This window comes from Lonchura striata, chromosome 36 (genome assembly GCF_050655825.1).
Source record: "Lonchura striata isolate lonStrDom1 chromosome 36, ASM5065582v1, whole genome shotgun sequence".
NCBI lineage: Eukaryota > Metazoa > Chordata > Aves > Passeriformes > Estrildidae > Lonchura > Lonchura striata.
This window is the reverse complement of record NC_140738.1, coordinates 9,519,003-9,533,491: the sequence shown is the minus strand read 5'-3', so window position 1 is coordinate 9,533,491 and position 14,489 is coordinate 9,519,003. Positions and strand designations below refer to the sequence as shown.

The following is a 14,489-nucleotide window of genomic DNA, read 5'->3' as shown; positions in this document are numbered from 1 at the left end:
CCATGAGCCATCTGAAAACATTAGGCAAATGCTGAAGGAAATTCTGCAGGCAGGACAAGGTGGGTGAATCTCCTCAGCCTTCCCCTGGGACTCAGCAGCTGGGGGCTTTCCCTGCACATCTGGACAGGCTGTGGCCGGCACAGCAGGAAGGGATCCATGGCAGCCTCACTGCCCCGCTGCTGCTCTCATGCCCTGCAGGGCTGTTTCCCAGGCTGGCCTGGCTGCAGCTTCTCCCCAGCCTCTGCAGGAAGGCATTTGGCACCAGCTGACAGGGAGCCCAAATTCCACCACAGCTCATGCCCACCCTGAGATCCTCTGCAATTTCCCACTCTCAAGGCAGATTAGGAGTAGTGGTGGTTTGGAGGAGGGAGTGGGCCGTAGCCTACCCAAAAATTTTATGGGGATTTCCTGATCATTAACCATGCTTTCCTTTGACAAGCATTGCCTCCTGAAGGTGCCACCTCCACTATGTGGAACAACCCCGCCTGTGTCTTTTCTTTTCTCCAGAAGTGGATGTAGAAGCTGGTCTGAAGGAGGCATTTTCCAGAGGAAGCAGTGGCTCATTGGCAGCCTCTGCTGCAGGAAGGGAGGTGCTGCCAGGCACAGTCACAGGAGGTAATTGCTGTGCCTCTGGGCCTGTGCTCTGCTGAGGCTTGAGCTGCCCTCTCTGCTGCTTGGCAGTGCGGGCACAGCCCGGACAGGGCCGGCACAGCCCTGAGGAATTGTTATGCTCAGGGCACTCGGGTACTGAGCAGTCCTACTGGGGTCCCTCCGTGGGAGACACGTCCCGAGACCTTGGAACAACTGCACGGGGTGCCCATGGTGGGGAAAGGGCAGAGGTGGAGGGCAAGGCTCCAGGGTGTCCTGTAAAAGTTCTGCTATCTCCCATTGTGGCAGGGGAGCTGTTCCAGCAGAAGGATGATGGGCAGTTGGTAGGACAGGAGGGAGGGAGGGAGTTAGGAAGGGATATTTGCAGCACTGCCTGCTGCAGTTTTCCCCAGGGATTAAAGAGAGTTTCCTTTGTGCAAGTGAAAGAATCCCCATGGGTCCCGTGCTGCTCCATTTCCTCTCCAGGGATGTTGCACAGGGCCTGCAAAGTGGGATGGGGATTGACTGGAGCCAGCCCAGAGCTCCCCAGGCCCCTGTGCAACATCGGCCTTGTCCTTTCACATCAGGCTCCCATGACCTTCCCCAACCCCCTGAGGCAGAAGGGGATCCCAGCACACCATGGAAATGGTTCTGATCTTTGCTCCCTTCTAGATTGGGAACAGACCATGGATTATCTGGAAGGCCTGCTGGATTACGGCTTGAGACTCTTGGGAAATGCCGGAGGTAAATTCTTGATGTACCTTTTCTGACAGAATAGGCAGCAACAAGGTGGCTAGAGCTCATACATTTGCCCTTTCCCTTAAGACCATCTCAATTTAGATGGATTTAGGAAAATCAGCCTGCTCCCTTCTCAAACCCTGAGTGATCCCACAGGATCACTGTCAGTGGGAGGAAGGAGCATTTAGCTGTCCATCTTCCTCCCGTGTGCAATGCCAGAGTGTCCTTCTGTGTGCTCTGTGCAGCCACAGAGAAGAGCAGAGAGGGAAGGGGCTGGGCCCAGGGCTGGGCCCCGGGGCTGAGCCTTGGGTGCAGCCTGAGGATCTCCTACAGTGCCACAGGAGATGTTCTGTCCTGCCTTTCTTTGCAGATAACCCTGCTAGTGAAAGTGATCTGGCTTCCCAACCCACGTTCAGGATTGAGCCTCTGGGAGATGCTGAGGGTAGGTCAAGGCCTTTCCCGCTGTGAGAGCTGCCAGCTCAGAGCCCAAAGCTCGGCCAGGGGGGCATCACTACAGGTGCCAGGACAGAATCACACACATGTGTGCCCTCGCCCTGGGCCATCCCCTCACTGCTCCGGCGGCTCAGTGCTGCCCGTGCAGATCTGCAGAGATGGCAGAAGCTTCTGTGGCTGTTGAGTTACAGGTGTGGCTTCAGGGAGGACTTTTCCCCGTCCTTTGGTGGATGTTGCTCGCAAGCCCAGCATCCATCACAGGGGTGAGTAGCGTGTCCCTGCTGACCCCACAGGCTGAGAACAGATTTTGTGGGATCCATTCCTGGCAAGTGGCATTGTTTTGCTCTAAGGTCCTCCAACAGGAAAGAACAAAGCTACTGGAGACAAGAAACCCCTTGAGCCATCCGAAAACATGAGGCAAATGCTGAAGGAATTGGAGCAGGCCAGACAAGGTGGGTGCATTTCCCTCCCCCTTCCCCTGGGACTCAGCACCCGGGGCCTTTCCCTGCACATCTGGACAGGCTGTGGCCGTCACAGCGGGAAGGGATCCATGGCAGCCTCGCTGCCCCGCTGCTGCTCTCATGCCCTGCAGGGCTGTTTCCCAGCCTGGCCTGGCTGCAGCTTCTCCCCAGCCTCTGCAGGAAGGCATTTGGCACCAGCTGACAGGGAGCCCCAGGTGCACCACGGGCCATGCACACCCTGATGTCCCCTGCAATTTCCCAGTCCCCAGAAGATCAGGAGGGGTGGTGGTTTGGAAAAGAGAGAGCCCTGTCACAGCCCAAAGAGCCTGGGCCTTTTTCTGATCCTTATCCATGTCTTTGACAAGGATTGCCTCCTGAAGTTTCCACCTCCCCAGTGTGTAATGCTTTCATCTGATTCAGCTGTGCCTCTTCCTTTCTCAAGGGATGGACAGAGACGCTCTATGGAAGGCAGCATTTCCTGAAGGAAGGGAGGCAATTCCAGGCATGGGCACAGGCACAGGAGGTAATTGCTGTGATGGCCTCAGCCATTGGTGAGACTGTGTGGCAGAAGCCCTTCTCCAAGGGCCTGACCTGTGTGAGAGGGTCTGACTGTTCCTTGGCCTGTCTGAGCTGACCGAGCAGAGATAGGCAGGAAGGAATAGTTGTGGCACTGCCTGCTGCACATTTCCTCAGGAAATTAGTGAGGGTTTCCTCTGTGCGAGTCAGAGAACCACCATGGGCCCTGGGCAGGTCCAGGAACCCCTCCAGGGATGTTGCACAGGGCCTGCAAAAATGGTGGAGAGTGATCAGGAGCCAGTGCAGGGCTCTCCAGGCCCCTGTGCAGCTTTGGCCGTGGCCATTCACATCTGGCTCCCACTGCCTTACCTGACCCCCTTGCAGTGCCCATTTCCCAAAGGCAGAGGGAGACCCCAGAACACCATGGAAATGCTTCTGATCTGTGCTTCTGTCTAGATTGGGATCGTGACATGGCTTATCTGGGAGGCCTAGCACAAGACAGTTTGAAATCCTTGGGGAATTTTGGAGGCAAGTCCTCAATGTCCCTTTTCCTGACAGAACAATCAATATCCATCTTGCAAGAGCTCAATCATGTGCCATTCCCTTAAGAGTCTCTAAAGGTTGTTGACATTGGGAAACCCTGCCCCTGTTCCTTCTCAAACCCTGAGTGATCCCACAGGATCACTGTCAGTGGGAGGAAGGAGCATTTAGCTGTCCATCTTCCTCCCATGTGCAATGCCAGAGTGTCCTTCCGTGTGCTCTGTGCAGCCACAGAGAAGAGCAGAGAGGGAAGGGGCTGGGCCCAGGGCTGGGCCCCGGGGCTGAGCCTTGGATGCAACCTGAGGATCTCCTACAGTGTCACAGGAGATGTTCTGTCCTGCCTTTCTTTGCAGATAACCCTGCTAGAAAAAGTGATCTGGCTTCCCAGTCAACGTTCAGGATTGAGCCTCTGGGAGATGCTGAGGGTAGGTCAAGGCCTTTCCCCCTGCGAGAGCTGCCAGCTCAGAGCCCAAAGCTCGGCCAGGGGGGCATCGCTGCAGGTGCCAGGACAGAACCATGCACGTGTGTGCCCTCACCCTGGGACATCCTCTCACGACTTCTGTGGAGGCCTGGCAGGTGTAGGAAGGAGGCAGGGCCCAGGCCCAGTCTCAAAACCCAGCTAATTTTCTGGTCCTTATCCATGACTTTGAAAAGCATTGCCTCCTGAAGGTGCCACCTTCCTGAATGGTGGATGGTTCCATCTGATCCAGATGTCTCTCTTCCTTTCCCAAGTAGTGGACCAAACATCTCTGCAGAAGGAGGCACAGCCCGCAGGAAGCAGTGGGTCAGTGCCAACCTCTGCTGCAGGAGGGAAGGAGATGCCAGGCATGGGCACAGGCACAGGAGGTGATTGCTGGGCCTGGGCTGGCAGGGGCTGCTCAGGGATGGGTTTGGCCCCTGTCCCTCCAAGCAGCCACGGCCCAAGCAGCTGCACTGGCCCCGGGCTCTCCTCCCGGCCTGCTGGGCTGTGTTGGGAGGCACAGCCTGTGCCAAGGGGCGGCAAGGTGCCTGCAGGCCCCAGCTCTGGGCAAACAGAGAACGTCCTGGCCGTATCCACCGTGCTGCCAGCTCAGCACTGCAGCACAGCGCGGGCTCACGCTCCCCATTGCTCCCACAGATGCAGCCGGCCCCACAACACCTGTTCCCGATGCCCAGAACAGCCTCAGAAGTGGCTGCTATTGGGAAACACACTGTGTGCTACAGTTAATTGCAGGTCTGCTTTTTTTGGAGCTTATCTTCATGTTGTCCTGTGTTGGAATCTGGTGTTACTGGAAGAGAAAACGGTGAGTGTTTTCATCATCTTTCCCTCAAACAGTTTCTTTTAAAAGTCTAATGTAGATGGGAAACATTTCCAGTGAGGCTGCAGTGGAGTTGTGGCCAGTCCATGGCTGTCCAAAGAACTCTGCTGAGGGTTCTGCTGCTGCCCAGTGCTTTCCTTGGCCTCTCCATTGCTGGGCCTTGTCCTGGGGGGCCGCTGGGGCTGCAGCCAGTGCTGGCTCCCCCTGAGGCTGCCTGGCCAAGAGCAGCCCCAGGGGCACAGGGCAGAGGCACAGCAAGGTGGGCAGGAGAAAGAGCAGGGACGAAATGGCCCCTGAAAGGCAGAGGCGCTCTGGGGCCCGCTCCTGGCCAGGGAGCTGCCCAGAGCCGTCCCCTGCTCGCCGGGGCCTCGAGGGGCAGCTGTGCAGCTGGGCCAAGGTGTGCCAGCCGCTCCAGCCGTGCTGGGGAGCCTTGCCAGCTCTGGGCCCTGCTGTGCACGAGGGTCCCTGTGTGCCACCGGCAGCTGGGGCCTCAGCCACTGCTCTCTCCACAGCAGCGCCTCTGCAGCTTCACAAGACCAGACAAAGAGTACAGTCATGGAGACCTGTGCCTGTCATCAGCCATCCCCAAGCCAGTTTCCAACAGCCCTTCCAGAGCTGCATCACCCACTTACTGCTGGGGACATGCTGCTGCCACCTATAACAGAACCCTCTGTCCCCAAAGGTGCTGACCCTGGTGTCCAGCCAGGACAGGAGGTGCAGCCCTCCTGCCAGGGCAGGGCCTGACTCCAGCAGCATCTTTGTGCTTCAGCTCTGGTCCCTGGCTGCTACCACCAGCACTGGCGGAGCTGCTTGTCTGGGCACAGCCAGTGCTGGGCAGGCAGCAGCTGGGCTTTGGGCTCCTGAGACCAGCAGCTACTGCATTTATTTTTCATTTTGCAAGATTTATGAATATTTTTCATAGATAATTCTCCAAATATTTTGTCCCTTTTCCCACAACAGTTCTATATTTTTCAAAGTAGTTTTAGAATTCAGAAAAACTTAGAATATTTTTACACTTCTAGAATAAAAATTAAAATTGTATTTAATTGGTAATCTATGCTCTACTAAAAACTAAGACACCCTATGACTCACAGCCTGCTTTAGAGGCTCTTTTCTCACTGGACACTTGTGCCTAATCACAACAACTAACCTAAAACCTTTTCCCTGATGTTTTCTGGGATTCCGGACAAGCTCACCTCTCAGTCTTCAGAGGCAAACTTTGAGCACAGCAGGAATCTCTACAAGTCACCATCTTTGTTTGCTTCTGCCTGTGTCACAGAGCGGGGGCTTTGCTCAGCTTCCTGCCGCCCCGCTCCCCCCAAGCCTGTCCTGAGCCCTCTCCTGCAGCTGCTGCTCTGCCATGGAGCTGCTGTGAAACACAACAGCTCTGCCACACCCGCTCAGCAGGACTGGAGAAGCTTTCTGGCCTTGCTTACATTAGGCTGGTGGCTTCTCTAGACACAAGCTGAGCTTTTGAACGCTATGTCTCACCTGGCACAGGAACTGATACTGCCTTTCTCATGGAGGCTAAACTCCCATGGGCTTTAAAAGCTTTCTGGCCAGCGTAAGGCTTGGAAAACCATGTAATGCAGCCATATAGTATTGAAAATGTCCGAGTCTATGTATCCAAGTAGCTTGTTTAAATGCTGGAGCCCTCCAGAGAATCCCTCCAGGGCATATCTGTCTCTCCCCCACCTCTGCCTCCATGACTGCCAAACTGCACCTTTGAGAGTTCTTTTCTCCAGAAGCCGAATGGCACCATTTTATTTGGGGGAGGAAAAAAAAAGGAAATGTTCTATGATACTATCATCATCATCATCACAATGAACTGCAAATTAGTTAAATGTCATCAACGACTCAGACTGTGGACTTACTTCTCAGAGTGCAGCACTGGCTTTACTATCCCTTGAATCTGCAGATGTGCTACAGTCTTTAAAATCCGTTTCATGATTACCTAATTTGGAGTGAAGCACAGCTCTGTGAGAGCTTTAGGGATTGGGCCTACCCTGGCACTCTCGTGTGTCTGGAGTAACCTGCCCAAGGCATCTGCCACCTGAAGAGCAAAGCAGGGTATGGAAAAGCACAGGCTGCAGAACAGCTCGAACTGCAGGGAGCCCATTCCTGTCAGGAGTAACACGATGTCATGGTTTGACACTGGCACAATGCCAGCGCCCCCATGAAAATGTAACCTATCAATTGAATGCTGTGAAACGTGATTGAGAACAGAGCAAAGCAGGCCAAACTTAATAACAAGGGGAAAACTTTATTACACTACTACTACTACTACTATAAAAGGAAAAAAAAGGGAGGAAAAAAAACACACACAAAATTTGAAATGAAAATCTTTCAAAACATTCCTCCTCCCACCACCCACCTCCAACAAACCACAGCGAGACACGATTGGACCCTTAATCAAGTCTTCACCCTTCAAGAAAATCAATACTGAGTCCATTGGGGGAGAGGGGAGTCCCCCTAGCACCATAGACCCCCAGGAAACACAGCTGCCACCTCTTGTGTTTCCATGTCACACATGGCACCGCCCAAACACATCGAGCCAGTGTGACACTCTCCTCTCCATGTCACAGTGCTCTCACCACCGTGCATGGACGGAGACTGCTTATAGGGCCCCTTTAAGGATGCTTTGCCAAGGACCAACAGGAACAACAGTCCAGTGTCTCATTTTGGGACTACAGTCCCCCCCATTTTCCCCTGAGGCTGGGGGTCCAAGAACAGAGATCACCTTCTCTTCTTCTCTGAAGACGGAGGGCATCCTCACACCCTCCTCTGCTTTCCTCTGTTCATCCTTGAACTGGTAGTTGCTGGTGGAGTTTCTTGGCTCACCATTGCGTTCCCCTAAAATGCAGTCTCTCTTGGAGGAAGGATTGGTTCAGTCTATAGCTGACAAAAAGACTCCAGCCAACAGCCACTCCATCATCTCCCCCAACCTTCTTTCCCTAATAACTGAGGTCCCTGGCTGTCTCTCTTTTTCTTCAAATTGAGGAGGAGCAATATTTCACAAAGCCTTCATTTCACAGGAAAGGGTTAAAATTCCCAGACTCCCCAGATGGCTGAAATCTCTGGCCCAGGACCCTGTATGTCTCCCATGCTGGGCATCTTCCCCCCCTCCTCCTTCTCCTCTGCCAGCAAACTCCTGGGTGTCTGCAGGCTCTCTATGTCTTTTTCTCTAGGGTGGGCGGGGGGAACAAAGACATCTCAGACGTTCTCCACCCTTCCATCCGCAGGAACTGGCCCAGCTCAATTCCAGACCCTTCACCCCCTGGCCTACCTCTGCAGGCCACATGGCTTCCCCTTCCCCACCCAGCTCATGGCTGGGCAGGGGAGGTTTGCACTCTGCAATGACCGGAACCAAAGAGAGCAAGTTTTCCTGGGAGTTCTGCTTTTAACCCCTCTGTGTTCTCAGAGGCGTGTCCACCTTCAATTGGTCACCCCAAGTGTCAGTATCCAAACCTGACCCCTGACTGGACTGACCTCTTCCTTCCAAGAAAATTCTTTTCCTGTGTCAAGCCACGACACACGACCATCTCACCTTAGGACTGGGTTTTGTGAGAAACAACTGCTCAATTTATGTTGGCGAGGTGCCACGGGAGACAAGACTTAAGATATCATGATCATCAAGTCTCAGTTTATTGTGACAGATTACACAGTTTATATATACTCGCTAATTAGCTCATGCATATTGTGAAAGCCAAGCTCCTAATTGGTCGCGTAGCCCTTCATACTTTGACTAATTTTACAGTTTCATGTCCCTTGCTATTTAACTATTCTTCTGCCAAGCTCCCTACAAATTTAAAAACTTTAAAATGTTTATTAAACATTTACAAAAACATAAGAGAAGGACTAATAAGGAAGAACAGGCCTGGGAAGGCCCCCTGCCCCATGGCTGCTTGCCAGGTGGCTGCCTCATCTTCAAGATTGATGCTTCACCTTTCACATTCCTGGAGGGTGTCTGATGCATCAGACACCCCTGGCCCCTCCCAGAGTCTGTCAGTCAACCCTTCTTTGCCCTTTATTGGTGGAATTTATTTCTTGCAGCTGCATTTGAAGGTCAGGTGTTGTCACATCACATCCCCCCAGCAACAAGCTTTTCCATTCCTAACTCTCCCATGCAAGGGGTATATGTCGACACCTATTGTGGTGGACCCCCACCTCAGGGAATGACGTGCATTGACTCCATGTTTGCAGAAGGCTGAACAAAAGCTTTATTAAGCTGTCCTATATTACACTATACTAAAAACTATACTACTGCTATACTGAAGATAAACCCATGACCCTTAGAGACAGTCCAACACAGAGTGGCTCCAGTTGGTCAAATGAAATCAAAACACCATCACCAGAGTCCAATGAAGAAATCCCTCTTTGGTAAACAATCTCCATTCCACATGTGCCAAACAACAGATGCAGCAAATGAAGATAATTGTTTTTCTTTCTCTGAGCTTTCTCACAGCCTTCCCCAGGATTTTCCTGGGAAAGTCTGTGTCTCTCACTGTTCAAAAGATATGTAAATATCACACATGCCTTCTTTCTACCTGTCCTAGAAAGCCCACCTGTTCCAGGTGGGAACAATAGGGAGTGAAGGGGAAGGGGGCTGTGGGGAGAACACAGAACATCTAAACAACAAATCACAAAAACACAACTCTACATCAATAAAGCTTCTCTTAAGATACACACAATATTCATCCCTTAATTGCAAGAGCCAATCATCTCATTATCTATCTATTACAGTTTGGATGGAGACCAGAACTAATACCTTGCAAAAGGAAAAGAGGGTACAAAGGTCCCTGCAGTCCCCTGGCCTGGTACCCCAGCCAGTGGGGAAAGGAAGAGGGCAGCATGTGGCCAGGAGTTTAAAAGGGGGCTGTGTCCTCCAAAACTTTGAGAGAGAAAACCCCAGCAGCAGATGTCCCCATGGACTCTCTCCCTTTATTCAAATAAAGATGCAGAGCTCCTCTGGCTCCCTTATGGACACTGGCTTTTCACAGCCTGGTTTGTATGCACACCCGTTTCCTTGTATCAGAGTATCACCAGCCTGCAGTGACTCCCTGCCACTCTGGTCTGCAGGAGAAATGGAACTAATTTCCATTAAGGCCCTCCCAGAGGGAAGGAAGAACACACCCAGAGGAGACAAGCAACCCCTGCAGGCATCCAAACTTCTGCACCAGATGCCGAGTGAGTCGCAGAGGGGACGTAGTGGGTGCATTTCCCTCAGCCTTCTCCTGAGACTCAGCAGCCGGGGGCTTGCTCTGCACATGTGTGTTGAATAATATACCAACTTTAATTTATTTTTTTTTTCATTTCTTTAGTCAGGCTTGTTATGGACAAATTCAATTGGGGAGGCTAATTATAGATAAATCAATTAACATGAATTTATTAAGCAAGTGGTATTAAGCAAAAGAACAGCACTGGGTGGCCGGGGAGTCTCTGTTCTGCCACGGCGCACCTTCCCCCTTTGACCTTTTTGTTTTTATAGTCCCTTTTTTTTTTCTGGTTGACATATTTTCTCCCGATGTACTCTTCGCCGGTGCAATTGGTTGCTAGGGGGTCTTTTTTCTGCCCTTGGTGGTCATAAGGATGAAGGCTCCTCATCTTCCTTGCAGATTGTCCTTGGCCTAAAAGTTAACTTGTATATAATTAGCTACACAGTCTTCTATGCTAGTTGCATCTGCACAATTCTTAAGCAGAATACTTGCTGTTTTCCCCCATTCTCCTTCTCCTCCCACATCTTGAGATTCCCTACTCCGTCCAGATTCTTATCTCCTTCAATGCTCATTTTGATGAACAAAGACCTTTTTATTTATTACAATCCCTCCTTTTTCTCTTGACCAATTTGTTCATTAAAACACTTTAACTTTTGGTAGCTTAAGACCAGGATTTCATCTACTTTTGAATCTCTGGGCAATGTTTCCTACCTATCTCTAATAAGTGTTAGATGAGCTGCTTCTAATCTTCCTTTTACAATGTCTATGTATTTATTAAGAATGCAAGTTTTAAAGTTAAACTTAGTAACAACAATATTACGGGACCTGCAATCTCCCTTATACAGAATTTATCCTTGAGTGCCATACTCTGGAATTTTGCACCTCTCAGGGTACCATGAGACCTTTAAAAATTTATCTGGATGGGTGACAGACTAGGCGGTTGCTATGGCTTCACAGCCCTAATACTCACAGATATTCCCCAGGATAATTTCAATATCCCCCCCCAGGATTGGAACTAGGACACCAATAGGTAGCCCGGAGTTCAGGTTTACTCCATCTCCACACAGAGTTTACCAAGTCCTCATTAGTAACAAAAAAAACATGGGAGTTACAGTGGTGGCATTATGCTTAACAACTTTCCCTTGGTCTATTTTGGTCAGAGTCCAATTAAATGGCTGGTGTGCATAGTCCCCTTGACCAGGCCAGGTACAACATATAACTAATAGGCACAGAATTTGCCAGCAAGGGTGGAGACCAAACTGCCCCAGGGTTTGATTATCATTATCTCCCCATTCCCAGTGTTTGTTTTGACATGTTATTGCCGGGCTCACCTTTACCCTTGGGAGATCAGTATCCTTGAGGCAGTTCTTGAAATACTTTCAATTGTCCCAGTCTGAGGGCTCTTTCCTCCACCGCTTCTTATCCCTCTGCCTCGCTCGCCGACTCGGTTGCTCCGAGCCGCGAGGCGCACCATCTTCTCAGCAGCAAGGATATTCTTCAAGAGGACCCTTACTCTGTTTTTGCTGCCTCTTTTTGAATGATTCCCAGCTTTTATCCTTCACTTGTGATGAGTCACACTGAATCCCAGGTAAAGTTTTCCAGCAATTCCCTTTTATAATTTGAACAATTAAGGGAATTGGTTCATTGGAGTGGAAACAACAATTTTCAGGTCTGGCCCCCTTAGTAAACACTTCCCACCACTCTTGGGATTCTCTTTGTATGGTCCCATTCTCTTTTCCAATCCTTAGGACTGACTCTGTCAGTTCTCTTTCTAACTGATAACACCTTTACAAATACCCCTAGGAGGAGTGCCTCTGTAACTATGGACCCACCACCTTTCCTGACAAATTTTACAAATAGAGCATACAAAAGGGTAACAATTACAATCCTTATTTGTACAATATACTCTAAAATCATTAGTTATGGGATATCCATAGTCCAATATCTCACTCTACCAGCTGGTTCGTACAATTCTTACTGAGTCCATTCAGTCCATTTAAATGTGACCTTAAGGTCCCCGGGCTGGCTGGTTTTTCTCCAGGGCTCTTCGGCAGCAGCAGGAATCGCTCCCTTTATTCGGCTCGCATGGGTCCACCCCTCCTCGGCAGTTCTGACTGCAGTTTCTGTAGTGAGTAAAACAACATAGGGGGCTTCCCAATTTGGGGTCAGTGAGGTTTCTTTCTAGGTTTTTTATTAACACCTTATCACCTGGATTTATATTATGGATTGCTAGCTCTAAAGGAGGTTTTTGCACTAATAACTCAGCTCTTCTAAGCCCTTCCCAAGCTTTCATAAGTTGCATGACAGATTGGTTAATTTGTTGATTACTCATTTCAGGGTGATCTATAGGAGAATCCATGTCATAAGGCATCCCATAAAGCATTTCAAATGGAGAAATTCCAATATCAGTTCTGGGCTGAGTTCTTATATTTAACAAGGCTAAAGGTAAACATTTTACCCAAGATAACTGTGTTTTATACATCGATTTAGTTAGTTGTTTCTTAATTTTCCCATTTACACTTTCCACTTTACCCAAGCTTTGTGGATGCCAGGGAGTATGATATTGCCACTTTGTTCCTAGCGTTGTAACTACTTCTTTAATTATTTTGGAGGCAAAGTGTGGCCCTCTGCCTGAGTCTATTACTTCTGCTAGTTCATAGCGGGGGATTATCTCTTCTAATAGTATTTTTACTACTGTTTGTGTAGTTGCCCTGGAGGTAAGGAATGTCTCTACAAAGTGAGTCAAGTGATCTATTATCACCAATAAGTGTTTATACCTTCCTACTTTAGGCAAATCAGTAAAATTGATTTGAATGTGGGAAAACGGTCTATGTGCCAATTCCCGCCTCCCCCCATTTCCCACACCACTTAGGATTTCTCACACCTGGGTCTACTCCTGGGTCAGGGGTCTCTTCAGCCCCTCTAGAAATCTCAGCCCTCATTCTAGAGAGACTGCAGACTGTATAGAGAAAGTTACCAGATTAAACACCAGGAAGATGGTCTCTTTAACAGTCAGGGGAGACAGAACATTCTCTAATAGGGAGCTAAGAGATTCAGAGGAGAAGAAGGAAAGCAAAGGCTGAAAAGCCTCAACCCCTGCTTCCCCTCTAACAAACTGGCTGCACAACCATACCATGAGCCATGCATTCCTGGAACAGACTTCAGCACCTTCATAAACTCCCTGCAAGCCATGACACCCAAGACCAGCCTGATGGGTATTCTGGTCAGTGCTCTTCTACTCCAAAAACTACGTATTAGGGACAATACTGGAGCTATTCCTGGATAAAAAAATAAACCTAGGGACCATAGAGGGATTAAGATCTCAAAAAACCCTAGGGACCAGAGACACATGCAAGCCTTCACCCCAAGAGACACTATGAATTCAAACAACATAACCAGTAATTGCTCCATACCAACACAAAGTAATTGGAACCAAAATATGATTACAACAGGGTTTTTTTCCACTCTCTCAAGCCACAAGTTTTGCAGAAAAATACTTGTCCTAGTTTAGGGCAAATTTTAGATAAAACCTCTGAAAGGAGCCCGCAGAAAACAAACCCCCACAGCCCATCCCCACCCACCTGGTTCGGGAAGAATTTTCTCAGACAGAAATTGAAAAGAACCTGTTTATTTAACAAACAAAACCCTTCCCAGCACTAAAAAAATGAACAACATCAGATGACAACAAAACTCTTTCACCACTCTGCAGAGATGACAAATCCAGAAAGTCTCTCCTGGGGGTGGTCGCCCGGGTCTGGGCACTGGGGATTGCTCTGGGCACTGGGGATGGCTGCTGCAGATCACAGAGCGCAGGCTCCCGGTGCTCCTCGGTGTTTCCCTGGTCCCAGTCCAGAGCAGGTTGGATGGTATTCAGGAAAGGGAAAGGGAAAAGAAACAGTCCAGGGAAAGAATTGGACTGCTTAGCTAAACTAATTTAAAAAGCAAAGGCAAAAGCAAAAGCAAGCAAAAAAGCAAAGCAAAGCAAGCAAAAGCCAGCAAGCAAAGCAAAGCAAGCCAGCCAGCACTGGCCTCTTCTAGACAGCAGAGCATGGGGGGAGGTGAGCCGGCTGATAACAAGGCAAAACAAACCTTCACTTTCTGAGTCAGTTCTGAAAGCACAGAACAGAATATCAAACATAAACAGAACACACGATTGGAGATACAAACACCATAACGTCACCCTTGGATATTCTACCCCTTATCTCCATATCTTCAACATCATGTAAAAACTCCATCAAGTAAAAACTTCAATCTTTCACTTACTCATACACATTTCCTTCCATCTCATTTACTCAAACTTTTGACATTTACACATTTCCTTCTACTTCACTTGCTCAAACCTTTGACACTTACACATTTCCTTCTGTCTGTGTCTGTGTGTTTTCATGTACAGACACTGGCAGTAACATCCAGCAAACATTGATATTTGCACGAGTCTCACCCCACAGTCAGATCCTCCTGAGGTACACATCGTGTTGCTCCATCTCTCTGCATTATCCACCATGTACAACCTGGTCCCTGGGCAAAGACAATCCCACAAATGGGTTTTTCTTACTTGAGGCAGAATTGATCCACACTGATTTCCCTAACAAACCTCTGGCATGTGCCACTGGGACTTTATCTCCATCTACTATATTCAGGGGCTCAGACTGGGCAGGACCTGCTCGATTGGTGGAACC

The 14,489-nt window shown here is 49.6% G+C and overlaps 1 protein-coding gene across 1 annotated transcript in view; it reads right to left on the bottom strand.

Annotated features, from left to right (window-relative positions):
• The window catches only part of LOC110484435 (uncharacterized), a 308,610-nt gene that overhangs the window by 218,817 nt on the left and 75,304 nt on the right, over positions 1-14,489 (bottom strand). Inside the window, 1 exon segment of the mRNA XM_085565453.1 lies at positions 12,011-12,018. Within this exon segment, the coding sequence (XP_085421579.1) occupies positions 12,011-12,018 (8 nt within the window).